The sequence below is a fragment of the Lolium perenne genome, chromosome 2, assembly GCF_019359855.2.
Source record: "Lolium perenne isolate Kyuss_39 chromosome 2, Kyuss_2.0, whole genome shotgun sequence".
In the NCBI taxonomy this organism is placed as follows: Eukaryota; Viridiplantae; Streptophyta; class Magnoliopsida; order Poales; family Poaceae; genus Lolium; species Lolium perenne.
This window is the reverse complement of record NC_067245.2, coordinates 306,122,690-306,141,079: the sequence shown is the minus strand read 5'-3', so window position 1 is coordinate 306,141,079 and position 18,390 is coordinate 306,122,690. Positions and strand designations below refer to the sequence as shown.

General features: G+C 44.9%; 3 protein-coding genes across 3 annotated transcripts; 2 read left to right on the top strand and 1 right to left on the bottom strand.

Moving 5' to 3' along the window:
• Positions 1-3,314: 3,314 nt before the first annotated feature.
• On the top strand, positions 3,315-5,399 carry LOC127330826 (2-oxoglutarate-dependent dioxygenase 19). The gene is made up of 2 exons (XM_051356907.2): positions 3,315-3,768; positions 4,684-5,399. Exons 1-2 carry the CDS (start codon positions 3,380-3,382, stop codon positions 5,270-5,272), a joined length of 978 nt encoding a protein of 325 aa, XP_051212867.1. The 5' UTR covers positions 3,315-3,379; the 3' UTR covers positions 5,273-5,399.
• Positions 5,400-9,242: 3,843 nt separating this feature from the next.
• LOC127336942 (V-type proton ATPase subunit D) lies at positions 9,243-12,816 on the top strand. Its single transcript, XM_051363809.2, has 2 exons — positions 9,243-10,202; positions 12,451-12,816. The coding sequence occupies exon 1, from the start codon at positions 9,358-9,360 to the stop codon at positions 10,165-10,167; it is 810 nt and encodes a 269-aa protein (XP_051219769.1). The 5' UTR covers positions 9,243-9,357; the 3' UTR covers positions 10,168-10,202; positions 12,451-12,816.
• Positions 12,817-13,044: 228 nt separating this feature from the next.
• Positions 13,045-17,779, bottom strand: LOC127336941 (glutamyl-tRNA(Gln) amidotransferase subunit A, chloroplastic/mitochondrial). The gene is made up of 10 exons (XM_051363808.1): positions 17,136-17,779; positions 16,405-16,716; positions 15,598-15,777; positions 15,373-15,467; positions 15,213-15,288; positions 14,215-14,292; positions 14,037-14,130; positions 13,883-13,932; positions 13,542-13,655; positions 13,045-13,411 (listed from the first exon to the last, which is right to left on the bottom strand). The coding sequence occupies exons 1-10, from the start codon at positions 17,679-17,681 to the stop codon at positions 13,328-13,330; spliced, it is 1,629 nt and encodes a 542-aa protein (XP_051219768.1). The 5' UTR covers positions 17,682-17,779; the 3' UTR covers positions 13,045-13,327.
• Positions 17,780-18,390: the final 611 nt, after the last annotated feature.

Sequence of the window (18,390 nt, the reverse complement as noted above, 5' to 3'; positions counted from 1 at the left end):
GGTAATATGTACCAATGACGGGCATTTAAAGCATTATTGGAACAAGGTATTCGTGAATCGTGACTATCAATTACATAAATGAGCATCATCGGTAGGCGTCTGATGCATGTAAAATGCATACATGAACTTTATAATTTATTGTACTAAAATCCTTATTATTCTAGGTTTTATTATATTTATTGGCAGTAACCTATTAATAGTTACAAAAGTGCACAAGTTCTTGACACTTTGTTGTGTAGAAAAACATGAATATGGAAGAATGGCATCTATTCCCGCGGAATACGTTTTAAAGATCGCTCAAAAAACACCGGAAGATGGCCTCAAGCGGATAAAATGCTACTCCCTCCAATTTATATTACTTGATGCTAATAATCTAATATAGATGTATCTAGATATATTTTATTTGTAGATACATATATTTTAGCATCAAGTAATATGAAGCGGAGGAGTAGAAATAAAAGTTGTGGAGAATTTCCATACCTTTCGTTTGATGTAAATAACACCTCAAATAGAGTTGGTAGGCGACCTTTGGACCCGTTTTACTGAAGGGTACAGAGGCAGTTTTGGGACCCGAAAATTTGTGACGTGATTGACTCAAACTTTTCTCATACTTGAGGGATTCGCCCAAGCCACGAATTTATGGGCTCACAAATGACATAGGGGAGTCCAATGAAGGTTCTAGAGGTGCCCAAAGCCCTTGCATCAAAGGGACATCCATCGTATGGTCAAGATTGCATCTCCACCTCTATATATTGAGGGGAAACCCTACTTTTGGAGGAGGCCAACCATTATCACGAATTTCCTCCCCCTTGGCAACCTCCAAGGGGGGAGAAGCTCCTGAAGATCAGCACCATGGTCAAGGAAGAAGGACGGCCAAGGGGTCGCAGCCCCCTTGGGCGCTGCATTCCACAAGGGATCGTTGTCCCCAAGGGCAGCCGCAACCCCCCTTTGGGCGCCGCCCTCCACAAGGGGCGCCACGTCGGCGCCCATCACCATCTCTTCCACGGGCTGCTTTTCATCACCAACGTCTTCATCAACATCTCCATCACCATCTACAACAACTTTCCATCACCCCCCACTATAATCTCTTGGCAACATGATGTATGATGTAATATATTATTTTATCATGATCTATTATATCTCTATGTTGATATTTGAGTAGTGACTTGTCTATTATGGAAAAAAAATTGTAGATTGCTTGAAGAGGAGAAGGGGAGTAATTCTTTGCCAATTCCCCGATAGTTCGACATAAACTCTCGAGTCACCCTTGTAGGAAAAAGACGCATGCTACAACACTATGCACTTAGAGTCCCAATGAGTTGGTACACACGAAGTTGTTGCCACCAATGCGACCTTCAAGGTTTTGAAAAGGCAACTCTTCTTGGCACCGGTCTTGGTAGCATCGCTCCCCAACGAGCCCATAATGCTCTACCCTGCGGCGACTCACCGCGTAGTTTTAAATAGTCGGCTATAGCCCCACTATAGCCTTTCTAAAAGGTGCGGCTAAGGGCATGAATTAGCTCGCTAAATGGTGGCTATAGCCTTTTTTGCAGGCCGCAACTATAGCATGTAGTCCGCTATTTAAAACCACTCGTCAGCAACGTCATGGTGGTCGAGTGCAAGGAAGACGGAAAGGCACTTTCAGTGCAACGACCAGTTTACTAAAATTCTAACAGAGTTGAAACATTGCTATCCATATGACCAAAAATTGGTATACGGTGTCTTCATGGCTTGGAGTAAGTTGAAGCACTACTTCTAGGAGAATGTCATCATAGTGGTGACCTCAGCTAGAGGCGATTGGACGAGTCACAAAGTGAGTTGCGATGGAACTCGCAACTCATGAGATCCACTACCAGCCGCGGAAAGTGATCAAGTTCGCAAGCTTCGGTCTACTTCATGCTGATTAGACCAAGTCCCAGGAGTTATCCGAGGATCCGATATCTCATTACTGGAAGATGTATTTCGACGATTCCAAGTTACTGCACGGCTTGGGGGCTGGCATTGTCCTGGAGTCACCAAGCGAAGAGTAGCTCAAGTACGTGCTGCAGATTCACTTCACGGCCACCAACAACATGGTTGACTATGAGGCCCTCCTTCACGGCCTATGTATTGAGTGTTATGGCGACTAAGATATGGGCCACGGCGGGTTGATCCGGAGTGAGAGATGGGGTCTTAGGTAAACTACCCTATTCTGCCTTTTTTCTTTAACTATTCTTTAAACCTTAATCCATCCCAAACATCACAAACTCATTTGAAACATTCTAAAAATCAAAATAGTTATAAATGGCCTTGGGGGGGGGGGGGGGGGGGGGGGTTCAATTAAATCTAAATCACAAAAAATATCTTTCTACATTTTGGCCGTGTATGGTTTGTTATGCCGTTTTCCAAAATAGGGTTTGGGGCTTTTGTTTAATCAAATAAAATCATTTATGATTTTTAAAACCTCAAAACAGAAATAGGTTTGTTTTGAAAAATTCTGAAACTAGATGTTTATGAAAATAGTTATGTTTGGAAATACTTTTAAATACAACTAAAAAATTATTTCCTTGTGGAATTTCAACCAAGACAAATAATTCAAGCAATCTAATTTATTTTTTATCATTCCAAAATTTGAATTTCTGGGGGATTTGCTACAATATGACATTCACTGGTTTCACGTTTTTGCGTCTTGGAAATCTTTTGAACCAAACATGCCCTTAGGGCATGTACAATGCGGTGATGTCAGCCTTCTCTTAGAGATGCCACGTTAGATTTTTGTTTAGTTGGAGGAGAGAGAATGAAGAGAGAGAAGGTTGTCTTCCCTTAGCTAAGGGATCATCTCTTAGGAAATAAGGGAAGACTATTTTCTCCATTGTATCACATATGTCTTCCCTTAGCAACAAATTTCCTACCAAAATTTTATTATTCGTATTAATTGCTAGAGATGGCTGTAAGAGATAATGCATTGTAAGACTTATATCTAATGCTTTCTCTAGCTGATGTGGCGGGATAAGAGAATCCATGTCTTCTCTACCATTGTACATGCCCTTAGCGTTTAGGGTTGCAAAAAGATCCGCACGAGTAAAATATGCAAATTGTTTATTCGTAGAAAGATATATATGCAAATAAATTCTTCCTAGATGCAAAATTATCCGCACATTAATTCTTCACAAAAAAGATATGCAAATTAATTCTTTCCGGATTGCATATCCATATCTATTTTATTGCCGACAGAGACCGGCTTCCACAAACATTAACCGATCACTCAGCACATGCTTTATATATCCTAGCGGTCGCAACGTGATCATCCCATCTCCTCCCCTCCACAATAGAAACGTAAGACGCCAGGGTCACCTTCTCGAGAAAGAAACCAAGCTTAGCTAGACCTTCGACGCAGCACATGGCGTCGACACAAAGCAGCAGCAGCGGCGCGCTCCCCGTGGTGGATCTGGCACCGTTTTTCTCCACGGCCGAGGACGCTGCCGCTGCCCGTGCCCGCGCCACCGAGGCTGTGCGCGAGGCATGCATGGACACCGGGTTCTTCCGCATCGTGAACCACGGCGTGCCGCGGGAGTTCATGGCTCGCGTGCTCGAGCTGTCGGCGGCGTACTTCGCGCTGCCGGATGAGGAGAAGTCTAAGGTGCTCCCGGCGGAGGGATCGTCCAGTACGCCGCTCCCGGCAGGGTACCTGCGGCCGCCCGCGGACTCCCCTGACAAGAACGAGTACCTGCTCGTCTTCAATCCGGAGCTCGTCTTCAACATGTACCTAGCCGAGCCTGCAGGATTCAGGTCAGCAGTTCTTTCCAATTCCAACATTTACTTTTTTCTATAAAGGACCTAGCAAATCCAATATATATAACCTTTTCTCTCTCACCAGCTCTGCATGGTCTCATCTCATTTTGTAGCATTCCAAAGTACTAAAAAACATAATGATATGCTTTCTTAGATCCAAATTAGTTGTCTTAGATTTGTCTACATTTGCATCAGTGGCGGAGCTTGCTGGAAGTTGCTGGGGGGGGGGGGGGGGCAAAATGAAATTCATGAGTTCATGGGGGGGGGGGGGCAAAATACACATAAATCCATAATTTAGGCACTCCAAAAAAATATTTTCTTCAGCGCCACTGGTTTGCATGTATGTACGCACTAAAAATTGTCTAGATACATATGCCTTTAGACGAAGCTGCAACAAGTAATTTTGATGGGAGGGAGTACTAAGAACCTGCAAATTAGATTGGAACTACTATGCATACCATCTTTTTCTATCCTATGCTTGTACGACGTTCAGATCAGGCCGTGTGTGCTTTGATCCCAGTACCATACTACCATCCCACAGTTGAGGAAAGTATCGGATGCGTACCAGATGAAAAGGTTCGGATGCACATCAATTTCGATTATATTGCATCAATGAAGGCCGGAAACAACTTTCTGCAAGTAAAGTAAAGTTATGAAGCAATCGTTGAATTTATTGCAGAAGAGCTGTTGGAAGCTTTTTTTTTGTAGCATAGAAATAGCCACACTTTCTGGTGAAATTTTCGTAGATTCACATGTTGAAGAACATAGCACATCGGTGATTTGTTTTCAAATTCCATCTTAAGAACTTTAAACTGACACAAAACATACTAGTAAATGTATGTTCCAGAGCTGACTGAAAAATTGCATGACCATTTCTGAAACTGAAAAATAACTCCTCTGATACATGTTCAGGGACGTGATAGAGGAATGCTATGCCAAGCTCACCAACCTGGGGCTGCTTATCCAAGAGATCCTGAACGAGTGCATGGGCCTCCCGCCAGGTTTCCTCGCGGACTACAACAACGACCGTAACTTCGACTTCCTCTCGCTGATACGCTACTTCCCGGCAACATCGGCAGAGGATACCAACGGCGTCTCTCCGCACAAGGACAACACCCTCATCACCTTCGTCCTGCAGGACGACGTTGGCGGCCTGGAGATCCTCGGCAGCGATGGCTTTGTCTCTGTGGAGCCAGTCGAGGGAACCATTATCGTCAACATAGGCGATATCGTGCAGGTTCTCAGCAACAAGAAGTTCAAGAGCCCGACGCACCGGGTGGTCAGGAAGCTGGGAACGCACCGGCACTCGCTCGCCTTCTTCGTCAACCTCCATGGGGACAAGTGGGTCGAGCCGTTGCCGCAGTTCGCTGCCAACGTCGGCGAGGCACCAAGGTACAGGGGGTTCAAGTACGGCGACTATATGCAGCTGCGATTGACGAACACGACCCACCCGCCGTCCAATCCCGAGGATGCCGCCGGCATCACTCATTACGCGATCTAGCTCGTAGAAGCTGAATTGCATGTGTAAAAGTGCATTTTCGGCCTGTGGTGGTGTTCAGAGCATGGCAGAGAGGCTAGACCCGCTAATAAGTGGATTTATGATAAATAAATTTAAGCATTAGAGATCATTCACAAGTGTTTGATACAAACCCAAGTCATCCTTTGGGAAAAAAAGGTGGCTTGCTACAGCACTCTATACTATATATGGACTCCCGGCAAATTGGTGAACACGTAATTTTCTTGCCATCAAAGACTCTTTCTAGCGCTGTTGTCAGGATCTCAAGCACTCGCAATCATTCAAGCATGGGGCAGACCACTCTAGGATTGGGTGTGATTCCATTGGTTTTGATTGTGTGCTTTTCTTGCTTTGTTACATGGTTCAACTCCATTATTATTTTAAATGATTCGAAAACATCTTTTGTTTGGGAACGATGCATGTGAAAAAACTTGTCCTCCGTGAACTCAATAACTATTCTATAGGTTTGACAACGGGATTCAACCATGACAATTCACCGAGTAAAATGGATCACTACAGGAAATCGATGCTTTGCCGTGTAGTCCTAAGTACACGGCAAAACCCCAAAAGTGCACGGCAAAGCCTTTGCCGTGCGAGGTTACACGGCAAAGGTCGCACGGCAAAAATCGGGACGGCAAATTTGTCTTTGCCGTGCGCATCTGCGAAAATGCACAGCAAAGCCATTGCCGTGCGCCAAGCTACCCCTCACGGCACAGAAAAGTAACTTCACGCCGTCGCGGGCGAGACGGCACCGCTGGTGGGTCCCGTTAGGAGACTTCGCCGTGCAACATCGCACAGCAAAGACCATGTCCTTCGCCGTGTAGCCGCGCACGGCAAACATTTGCATCAGTATTAAAGAAAATGTCATGCGCCTCCACCATCGACCGCGTCCAGGGCCCACGGCAGCTTCTGCTCTAGCTCGGCGACGCCGTTCCGGTGTTCTCCGGCAAGACCTGGTTGGACGGCGCCGTCCCACCGTCCTTCCCTCGTGCTCCATCCCGGCGGCGTAGAGAGGGTACCATCCTCGAGGTCGGCCGTTGTGGAGCAACGGCAGGCGAGGTCCTCGCAGTCAGAGCGGAGCAGCGGAGGCGAGTCCAGGTCGCGGCGAGGTCGGACGGAGGGGTGGCCGGCTGCAGTTGATCCCTGGCTCCCTGCTGCGGTCGGCCGCGTGCTGTCGTCCTTGGTGGAGAAGGGAGGGGCGCGGGAGAGGAGGCGAGCGGCGGCAGCGCAGGGAGGGGCTTCAGGAGGGCGGCGCACAGAGGGGCTTCAAGGCGGCGGTGGTGCACGGAGGGGATTGAAGGCTGCGGCGGCGCACGGACTCAGAGGGATTTTGGGGAGCGGCCCGTGGAGAGAACGAGAGAGAGAGAGGGGATTTGGTGGTGCCGTGTGGGTTGTGCGTGGTGAGGAAATAGAGAGAGAGGATAAGGTTTATTTTTTAATGAGAGGATAAGGTTTGGTGGGGAAGAGAAACAACCGTTAGATCTAAATTGATCCGATGGTCACTGGGCATGATCCGTGGGATCAGATTCTGGCCAATCAGAACACGGAAACTTTGCTCAGTGTATCTTGGCACAGAGCTTTGGTCTTTGCCATGCAATTTTTGCACAACAAAGAAGCCTTTGTCGTGTAACATTGCACAGCAAAGAAGTCTTTGCCGTGCGTTGCACACGGCAAACGTAGTTCCCGCGTTGAATAATTCGGGCAGGCCATTTTCGAGGGTTATAAAAACAAATAGCGGGAAATTTTCGCGCTAAAATAATATTTGGTAATTCAAATCTCTGCCGTGCGTGACGGTAAAGCACACGGCAAAGCCCTTCCGTCACCACGGCCCCGTCGAATGCGCAGTAGAGGTGGACCCCGCCTGACGGTGTACCGTGTATTTTCTTTGCCGTGGGCCATTTTCTGGTCTTTGCCGTGCGTTTTTCTTTGCCGTGTGTTATTTCTAGTCTTTGCCGTGCCTTTGGTCTTTGCCGTGCATTTTTCTGGGATTTTGCCGTGCCGCGTTTCTTTGCCGTGAGACCTTAGTTATTTTGCCGTGACTGTCTTCTTTGCCGTGCACTCTTCTCCCTAGTGTCACGGCAAAGGATTCTTTGCCGTGCATCAGCGCACGGCAAAGCCCTGGTGCACGGCATCGATGATTTTTCCCGTAGTGGATAAGGGCTTGGTGACAATTCTGATCCTGCCTTAGGTGTATCCCAACCAGACGCGAGGATGCCTCTTCCTTGTTCCGAGAAACGAACTTTCGCTTCCTCGGTATATGTGCATACGGAGATACAATCTTGCATCTGCGTGAGTTTCACCATCCACGACATGGCACTTGCAGCGAGGATAGCTAAGCCTTCTCGCGTATGTGGATAAGAGGAAGAGAGATAGCCAACCTTGGAATTCTACTATTACAGAACTTCAGAGGGAGAGGGGAGAGCCTCAACTTCTGATTTGAGAGGATGGGGCACCTCTTTATACTCATCTTAACCCGGCCAACCCACTGAATTTTAATTGGGGAGGCCCATCAAGATTAACTGGGCCGGCCTACTCATCTTAACCGGGCCGACCCGTTCGAAAAAATCCGTGGTACATCTTTTGCTGATGCGCACCCATTTATCGACATTTTTTTTGGTTGTGGTTAATAATAATAAAAATTAGTGTCTAACTTTTGCTCAAAGTAGACTACATTTAATGGATATTTTCCCAAGATTTGGAATTTCCTAGATTTTTGCTACATTCTCACATTTAAATGAATTTTGGGAAAAAGGCAATTAAATTTTGAACTAGAGGTGTGTAAGAGTTTTTTCAATAAAAGTCTGTTTCATGTACCCCATAGTAATCTATGTAATATCCCCAAGTGTGTTGAAAAATTCAAGACCATGCTATGGAAAGTTGCCCCGACAATTTTCGCTCCATTTTGAAGGAAGGAAATGAAACAAAGGTCAAACAATACCATTCCTTAGCAGTGTCCTTTTGCGAGTTGATTTTGTACTTACACGCATGAATTTTATGTGTAGTATTTTACATATAAGTATGAAACTTGGAATATGGCAACTCTTGAATAAAGTCAAAGGGCTATTATGTATGACCATTCATGGGTTACAAGCCAAATAATCAGTGGATAATCAAGCCCACTTTGCTAGGGTGGGGCTGGCCTTAATTGAGTTGGTTTTTTCCTTTTTTTTTTCTTACTTTTCTTATAGAAAACATATGGGTTAGGCCAAATCTTAGGGTGGGATCCACCCCACCCTTCAACCATGCTAGCTCGGCCACTACAAGTCTACAAATGATCAAGGTGGTTGCCATCTTCACACTATGGTAGAAAAGTATTTCACACTATTCACACATAAATTTATCTTTTTTTTGTTCTCCATATAAGCCGAATTTGAAGCTGATTTTTTTGGGGGCTTGCATATGTAACACAAATGTGTGTTGTTATCTTCCTTTCAGAATATATGGACATGGTTTGTCTTTTCAAAAAAAAAAAGTTCTCATATGTCCTATCTAAAACCTGATCCTACCAAAGTTTTCCTCGAATTTATACGCAAGATGAAGAGATCATGGTGTATAGTTTCATGTTTTGTCTAGTTTTCTCCAAATTTTGATGGATGTAGTCTATTCTACCGAAAGAAATGTGGGATGCTTATCTTTGGATCCGTAAGACACCAAAGGAATTGCTCCTATATTAATGACTTTATTATTCTTCAAAAAACATATGTTTCATTTTTTGAAACGGGGCATAGACTATCCATCTCTAGAATCGGAATAAACGATAAATTGTTTTTTTATTCAAAAGAGCCAATGTTGAGACTTGAGACACACACCCTGGCAAACCGCTACACGAACCCGGACATGGAGACGTGTCTCAATCTAACTCACTTTTTTTTTTCGTTCAATTTGTGTATCACGAAAAAGAAAAGATTTTTCTTTACAACTCCAGACAAAACAATACTATTATTCCGATCCAACTCGGAACGTAATAATCCTTCCCATCTGCCCCTCCGCGATCCCCTTCCTTCTCCTCCCCGTCTCCCCTCAGATCTCCGTCCACCGCGACCTCCCGGCGAATCGGCGGCGGCGGCGCGATGTCGGGGCAGAGCCAGCGCCTGAATGTGGTGCCGACGGTGACGATGCTGGGGGTGGTGAAGGCGCGGCTCATCGGCGCCACCCGCGGCCACGCGCTCCTCAAGAAGAAGTCGGACGCGCTCACCGTCCAATTCCGCGCCATCCTCAAGAAGATCGTCGCCACCAAGGAGTCCATGGGCGAGGCCATGCGCGCCTCCTCCTTCTCGCTCGCCGAGGCCAAGTACGTCGCCGGCGACGGCGTGCGCCACGTCGTGCTCCAGTCCGTCCGCTCCGCCTCCCTCCGCGTCCGCTCCCACCAGGAGAACGTCGCCGGGGTCAAGCTCCCCAAGTTCTCCCACTTCGTCGACCCCGCCGGCGCCTCCGGCGGGCCCTCCAACGCCTCCCCCGCCCTCACCGGCCTCGCCCGCGGGGGCCAGCAGGTCACCGCCTGCCGCGCCGCGCACGTCAAGGCCATCGAGGTGCTCGTCGAGCTCGCCTCGCTCCAGACCTCCTTCCTCACCCTCGACGAGGCCATCAAGACCACCAACCGACGTGTCAACGCACTGGAGAACGTCGTCAAGCCCAGGCTCGAGAACACCATCACGTACATCAAGGGCGAGCTGGACGAGCTCGAGCGTGAGGACTTCTTCAGGCTCAAGAAGATCCAGGGGTACAAGAGGAGGGAGGTCGAGCGACAGATGATCGCCGCCAGGCAGTTCGCCGAGGAGCAGCTGGCGGAGGATCTGGCCCTCAAGAGGGGCATCTCCACGGGGGCCGCGGCCAACATACTGGCTGGTGGTGGCGACAAGGACGAAGACATCATCTTCTGATCTGATCACCCCTCTTATCCCCAATTATTCAATCGGTGAGTAGTAATAACATTGTGCACTCGTTTTGGATCTAGGACTAGAAATCAGACCTCTCACAGATAGATCATAGATGTGTTGTGCTGCTGCTTTAGTTCATTTGATTGTAGTATCGAACAAGGATTGCTGATTTGGGAACAATAGTTCTTAGGTGGATGGTTGTCCTGTCCATTAAACATAAACAACATATAGAATCACAAGTGCAAACAATTGTACACCTAGAGGGTTTGGTAGCCTTGCATTGCGGTAGCTTATTCAATCAATCGTGTACTCCATAAGGTTCTCACTTCTAATGTTAGTAACCACTATCCAATGATATTTCATTGCCCTTGTCTTGTTTCTTAGTCACCTATGATGCATTCCTCAGAATGTTAGGATATGACATGGTATTAAACCAATGAGTGGGATAGTAGCACATCATAAACAAATTAGAAAGCGCAAATCAGACAACAAGCTAGGTCTACCTTCTACTACCTCTGTTCCATAATGTAAGCCGTTTTGGCGAACTATTTTAGTTTGCCAAAACGGCTTATATTGTGGAACAGAGTGATATCTTGTCAAAAAAAAAGGACAGCTGCTCTTGTATACACACAAATATTGATGTTGCGTAAAAATAAGCAATGATGTGCAAAACCTCCGCAATTATTATACATGCAATAGTTTCGTGTTGAGTAGTTTTATGCTTCTCCTAAAAATAGCCTGACCTATTAGATGACTACCCACTATTGTGTAGCTCCTGTATGCATAGAGATTGAGGAAAACCAGACCTGGAGCTAGGGGAAGGTTGGTCTCTCAGATATATTACTAATTAGTTAAATAGGAGGCACCCTCAGAAGGGGAAAAAAAGATTTAGCGTATGATACTACATTACAAATGTATTAGCATGTTAGGCACATGGTATAAAAGAGGACCCACAACTCTTGTATGTTCACGTATATTCATTCCTGATAGATAAAATATACCAAACAAGCATTGTCGTTTCGGAACGACAGTTCTTTGGTGGATGACTGTCCAACAACAACAACAACAACAACAACCAAGCCTTTCAGTCCCAAACAAGTTGGGGTAGGCTACAGTTGAAACCCATAAGATCTCGAAGCCAAGTCATGGTTCCGGAACGTGGATAGCTAACTTCCACGCACCCCTGTCCATGGCTAAATCTTTGTCGATATTCCAAACCTTCAGGTCTCTCTTAACGGACTCCTCCCATGTCAAGTTTGGTCTACCACGACCCCTCTTAACATTCTCAGCACGCTTTATCCATCCGCTATGCACTGGCGCTTCCGGAGGCCTCCGTTGGATATTGTCCAAACCATCTGAGATGATGTTGGACCAGCTTCTCTTCAATCGGTGCTACCCCAACTCTCTCCCGTATATAATAATAAACCAATAAATGGGACAACATGTCATAAACAAATTGACAAAGCGCCAATCAGACAACAAACTAGTTTCGCATGCTTGTCAAAACAAAGTAGAAAAGAGACCAGCGTCTGAAGATAGGGGAAGGCTGATCTCTCGGAGAAAGATGGGGTTAGCGCTAGCATCATGAATTTTTCTTTGCATGAAATCCTCTTGGGTGCCAGATTTGGTACTCAGGTTACTTGCGGGAGATGACTAATTGAGTGTCTGGGTAACACTAAGTTGAATCTTGTTCTTTAAAGGTCATATATTAATTTATCTCTCAGAAAAAAACTTCATCTGTTGGTTTGCCTGACCGCTAGTTTACTGTATATAAGTTGCTGAGTTGTATCTTTGTAAAACAAAAGTTCGTTAAAGCCATTGTGGACCTGAACTCAAAATCTTGATTTTCAACTGTCTGAATTAACTAGAATATAGGCCATTTTCCATGTCAGAAATACAGTTGAAGCCATGCTACTAATTGCTGGAACTCTCTGTTTAGGCATAGATGCAGTCTACTTTGTTGCCAATGCCATGATACTCTTGCTTAGATGTTTCTTCTGTGTCACATATGAGAGCAACCTAGAACATGTGTGGTTCAGTTGCCTAGACTTGCTAGTTGATAGGATCCAGTTTTTTCAAGGGATGCTAGGGCACTGCCAGAATATAAACTAGGCATAGGCGAGGGTAATTGTGTGTTGCTGCTGCCTTCACATATCGAAAATTACTCTACATCAGTTCTGCTTCTTTACCATTATGTTTTTTTTTGTTTTTTTACCTTTTCTCCTTCCAGTGGCACCCTGCTTTGTTTTCGATTCTTTAATTGTATGTCGCTTCTTCTCCTTGCAGTGATGGAAACAATAAGTTCCGGTGCTGGAGCTCCAGAATCGCATCTGTTTATAGGGTGGCGGAGGTTTTGCTTCAGGCGGTAACCTGAATTCTGGCCATCCAGGACCCAAAATAATTTGTACGTTGGAACCAAACATTGCAGATGAAATTTAGCATGAAGCGGCTATGCGCAGCTGTGTTAGTAAATTCATTTGTATTTGTATTTTATTTTCCCTGCATGCTCGTTTTAGCTACGTATTTATTGAGAAGACTTCAACTGTGAAGCTGCACTGCCGCAGACTTGTGTATTCTTTCTGGTTGTACACTTGAGTGCTTTGTATCCTTTTGTCAAGTTTTTGTGGTGCAAACATTTGGCAATTAGCATTACCTCCTTCTGGCATAGGTTGTGGATGTGATGTTACGGTACAATTTGGCACTAAATTAAGATTAAAAATTATGCTCAAGGTAAATCAAGGATTCCATTGACTATTTTGGGGTGATTTTCCATGTTAACAGAAAAGATTCAATCGTTTATTTAGAAGAGCAAAAAAACTTAACCATCAGTACATGACGTGCTGCATCTAAACAGAGAGGATACACTCAGACACGACATGATGCACATGAAGTCATGAACCACTCGTACTAACAAAAAATCAGATTACAAACTATCATTGATGTGCGCCAATATTGAATGTGTACAGTGCAGCTGTTGTTTGCATACGTGTACATGGCAGCTATCAACAACTCCTATGGAGAAATCTTCAAATTCGCAAGAACTAATATCCTCAGCAAACACATTGAACATATATCAAAACTGCAGCAATGGACCACATGACTTGCAGGAGTAGCTCTAGTGAGGCCCAAAATCAACATGAAAAGTACCATCTCAACATAGCAGCTAGAGATCGGCCAACATTGGTGGAACAAAACTGACATCTTGCAGTGTTTGTTCGAAGATGTGGCCTACTCTCAGCAAATTCCCCTAAATTGAAGAAAATATATCATCAATTGGTTCTCCTAATAGAAGAACATCTGTGGAAAAGGGAAACTGCACTAATCCTGGAACGGTGCAACAACATTCATGTTCAACAACAACAATATGCTTGTATTACCTCACTAAAGGGGGATCCAATCATCTGAAGTCCAACTGGGAGACCCGCAGATCCACCTTCGACAAATCCACAAGGCACTACCAATGCAGGGAGCCCGGCCAAATTAACGTTGACCTGCATCAGTCATCAGATTGCGCAACACTCTTTAAGATTCACTGACATGGTAACTTCAACACCCCAAATGACCATGAGCAGAATTCTACTTCCACGCAGTAGTTTTACCAATAAGCCAAACTAAGTTCACAAGATGTAGCAGGCAATATGTTGCTTTGGAACAACAGCCAACATACAGATAAGTCTGCAGTAATAGATCAACAAATTGTGCATTCAACAATTCATACCGTCATGATGTCTCCAGCGTACATAGCCAATGGATCATTTGTCTTTTCACCTGCCAAAAAAGCTCGGACTATCAACGTGGAAAGAAAGCAGGGAAAGGACCATACTCCTTTTTAGGAGAGGAAGAGATTATTACATGAGCAAACAATAGCATACCTATCTTGTAGGCTGCTGATGGAGCAGCAGGTGAAATAAGAACATCGTATCTCTTCAAAGCTTCTTCGAAGCTTTTCTTAACCAATGTCCTCACCTACTACAATGTAAATTTGTCGGTTAAGACGTAAAATAATACAAATGTAACTTTTGCATTGGATGTTACTTTTCTAACTGTTACCTGCTGCGCTCGTTTGTAGTAGGCATCATAGTATCCAGCAGATAATGCGTAAGTTCCCATCAAAATTCTCATTTTGACCTGAAAAGAGCAATCCAAATAGTATTTATATGCGATTTATCAGGGGTATTTTCTCAGGTAATATACCACCAACCATGATCGTGGTATAAAACAAAAAAGCTTAAAAATGCACCCAGTGTAGCCACAGAACCGTGCTTCTTTTTCATTGATTATGGTATTGCAGATTTAGCCAGCATGATATCCATATTAACATTAGTACAGTTAAAATTCCACCTAGCATGCTGTCACAGACATGGCATGCCCAGAATTGGTAGGCGAGCATCACTTAACAACATAATATGACCATGGCATGTATGTGTGTCTGAATTTATGTGTGCCAAATTTGAAGCTCTGCTTGACGAGGGATCAAGCTATATTCTAAATTCATCTGAGTTTAGGTTCATGTACAATGCAGGCTGTACTTGCAAATTGCTTAAAGCAGTGCGCTACTTCAGATCAAGTGGCTCTATCTTAGATAGGAAGTTAACAAACTCTCGGTCTCTACGTAGTACGATGCACACCACCAATGATCTAATTGCAAGTTTTGTTTTTAGATAGTACGGAGTAGAAGATAAGACTCTCCTGACCTTAAATCATAGATTGTACACAAACAACGATCTAGTTGGTAGTGCATAACCAATACTGTAGCAAACTTTATGGAAAACGTGACTAGCCCCTTAACTGTTGTGATCCTTCCTTAATCTCCACATTACTGTACACGTAGCGACATGGATAGGAGTGTTAAGTACACAGAGATAGCACTACTCCTAAGCATGCACCTTGGTAAAGTGGTTCTCAGATAACACATGCATGAATTTGAGAACATAACTGAACTGGCTACGTTTCCCACTTCAGCACAGAACAGTTTACATGTACAAATGTCCATTTGCGCACAGTAAGAGCAGATAATGAGAGATGGGGAGGGGGTGGAGGTACTGTACCTCGTGACCGAGACCACTGGCCCGGGAATCGCCATAAAGCTCATTCAATTCATCAGCTGAAACCTGCTTTCCATATCTGAAAATAAATTTCCGAGAACATAAATATTTCCAAATCTGAAAATAATTGGAAAAGTATGAGGTTCGAGTGTAGCAAGATCACCTGATACCATCATAGCGTGACAGATTAGATGAGGCTTCGGAAGATGCCAGTATGTAATATGCTGGTAAGCCAAGAGAAAATGAAGGCAGAGAAACCTGAAATGAGTTGAAAAAAATTGTTCACTCTAGATTTTACGTTATTTTCAGAATCCCTTGTAAAATAAGAAAGTATATCCTTCTTCATCTATTCTTATCATTTTTTCACAGCAAGATGGAAGCAACAAACCTCTTCCACTACCGATCCCAATTGTTCCAGGTGTGAAGCTGCAGCCTTGATTGATGATATGACTCCAGTGTCCACACCCTCTCCAAGAGTTTCTTGAATAATCCCAATTCTCAAATTATTTAACGGTTTTGATTCTAGTAGATTTAGAGAAACCAAATCTGATCTATAGTCTGGAACATCCTGAGAAAGTGAGATGACAGATCAAATTCAGAAGCAATGAGCCAAGTTATTCTGTCTTCTTGCTTCAAGATCTACTGGTTCCAAATCCACTTGCAGAGATATAGATCCCAAAACAAATGAAATAAAGGAAGTTCATGATCGCAAAAATAAAACCACTGTGTGTGATGTGTACTTCAATTACATATAGTGGGTGAATTGCATTAGCACTTTATAGGTTGAGATGAGAAGCCTCTGCCCCAAAAAAAAAAAACTTAACAGAATGTTAACTGAGAATTTACAGTCATCGACAGTTAACACGATATGTGCATCAACCAAATGACAAACTGAAGGTCTGATTAATGTGAACGAAATAGATTAATAGACAACAAGATATCCAGTCCCATAAAGAACGACAGTTGTCAACACGAGAAAATATCTCATCCGGCAAATTATGGTCATATTGTTTTTCTTGTTTCGTACATGTATATGTGGCTACAGGCTGTTTCTTATTCACAGTTACTAAACTGAATGAACTTAAAGAAAGTATAAGTGGTTCCCCAATTAAACCAGAAGAAAACATACCTGCACTGAAATTAAAAAAAAAAAAAATGGTAAGTGTAAGTTCAGGTGAAGTTTCAGTGTCCTTACATGAGAGCTACTGGTTGAATCCATTTTGTCATGGCCAGCAATTACTGACAACATGGTAGCAGTGTCAAAAACTGACGATCCAAAGCATCCCACAACATCCAGTGAGGAAGCATAAGCCATCAGGCCAAAACGAGATACCCGGCCATAAGTTGGCTTCAATCCTACTACACCACAGAACGATGCGGGTTGCCTCACACTTCCACCAGTATCACTCCCTAAGGACACCACACATTGTCTAGCGGAAACGGCAGAAGCAGAACCACCAGAGGATCCTCCAGGAACGCGCGAATCGTCCCAAGGGTTTTTTGTCACCTGCATACCATCATGGTTATCTGTTAGTGTTATATCACCTCATAGCAATATCTCAAGAATCACGCAGTATGCAGCAGTGGAAAGTACAAGGTTATGTCCACAAAGTTGGAAAGCAGCAAGAGGTTTCATTGTATATATGTTAGTGTTATATCACCCCATAACAATATTGCAAGAATGATGCAGTAGGCAGCAGCGGAAGTTACAGGTTATGTCCATAGAGTTCGAAAGCAGCAAGAAGTTTCATACACGCCAATAAACACTTGAGGTTTAATTTGCAAGTACATGTAATTGACCTCTACAAACCAACATAAATACACATTTACCATCCTTAGCACATTGGTCAACCTAAAATGGTGCAGATGCAAACTTGAAAAATCTGGACCAAACGGTGTAAGAATTTATTCAATGAGCCTCCAAACCTGGTAGGCGGAGCCCTCGGTGGTGCTCCCCATGCCAAACTCGTCAAGGTTAGTCTTCCCAACCACAATGGCGCCCGCGTCCCGCAGCCGCCGCACTGCCGTGGCGTCGTACGCGGGCTGGAACCCGTCCAGTATCCGCGACCCGCCAGTGGAGGGCATGTCGACGGTGCAGAGGTTATCCTTGACGCCCACGAGGACCCCAGCGAGCGGTCCCACCGCATCCTTCCCGCCGGAGGCAATCCTCCGGTCGAGCTCCTCCGCGTCCCGCTCGGCGGCGGCGTCCGCCACGTGGATGAAGCTGCGCACGCTCGGCTCGGTGCGGCGGAGGCGGGAGAGGTACTCGGAAGTGATGTCGGCCGCGGACCTCTCGCCGGAGAGGAGCGAGTCGCGGATGGAGAGGATGGAAGAGGGGGGCGGGCCCGGGGCCACCGCGGTCTTGGCGGGGGCGGAGGAGAGGGAGGAGACTGCGGTGAAGCGGCGGCGAGGGGCGGGGGATATGCGGCGGTGGGAGAGGAGCATGCGGTGGGCCTGGAGAGGGGGCGGCATGGCGGCTGCCGGCGGCGAGGTTCTCCGGCGAACGCCGGTGCGCGTGGGGGTTTGGGGTTTGGATGGAGTGGGAAAGGGAAAGAGGGTGTGTGGATTTGGGGATTGGGTGCGAGGGAGATGTTCGGTCAGCGAAAGCGCCCGTGCTGCAAATCTTCCAATTCGTCGAGACAAACAAGTTGAGAAGAAGAGATTTGGCTAAAATTTGCCAAATATGAAGGGATTTGGCCAAAACTCAACTATGTTTACTCCTACATTCATTTAGGAGAATATATTACAAATTTCATGATTTATATTCGAACCAAATGAAATTTTGGTAGACTGGTGTGGTAAACTATCGCTTGTGTTCATAATTCTGGCAGGTACACATTTGTACCATTTGAGTGACAAAAAAAAAGCTTTCAAGAATAACTTGAAAGTTAAATACCATGAGTCGAAAGCCAGCTAAGAATGATAGATAAGTACCTCAAAAAATCACCTATTCTATTGTGCATGGCTCGAGAAAAATCCACCAGAATAACTCCATCACGGAAAGTGCAGACCTGACACTTTTTTCACATGACATATATCGATACTCCACGCGATGTGTATGTGGCACCAAGATGAAAACGCCTCGGTACATTAATGGACAACTATATAACTAAGCACATAGAAACATTTTGCCTTAATTGTGTGTTAATAATCCCCACGAAAACACTTAATCACAATTAGC

Excerpts from the sequence above, each read along its gene's own strand:
- LOC127330826 (XM_051356907.2), top strand. The coding sequence starts at position 3,380 with ATGGCGTCGACACAAAGCAGCAGCAGCGGCGCGCTCCCCGTGGTGGAT. Across the intron at positions 3,769-4,683 it reads GCCGAGCCTGCAGGATTCAG|GGACGTGATAGAGGAATGCT; the intron begins GTCAGCAGTTCT and ends ATACATGTTCAG.
- LOC127336942 (XM_051363809.2), top strand. The coding sequence starts at position 9,358 with ATGTCGGGGCAGAGCCAGCGCCTGAATGTGGTGCCGACGGTGACGATG.
- LOC127336941 (XM_051363808.1), bottom strand. The coding sequence starts at position 17,681 with ATGCCGCCCCCTCTCCAGGCCCACCGCATGCTCCTCTCCCACCGCCGC. Across the intron at positions 14,293-15,212 it reads CCAGTGGTCTCGGTCACGAG|GTCAAAATGAGAATTTTGAT; the intron begins GTACAGTACCTC and ends TGCTCTTTTCAG. Across the intron at positions 13,656-13,882 it reads ACGCTGGAGACATCATGACG|GTCAACGTTAATTTGGCCGG; the intron begins GTATGAATTGTT and ends TGACTGATGCAG.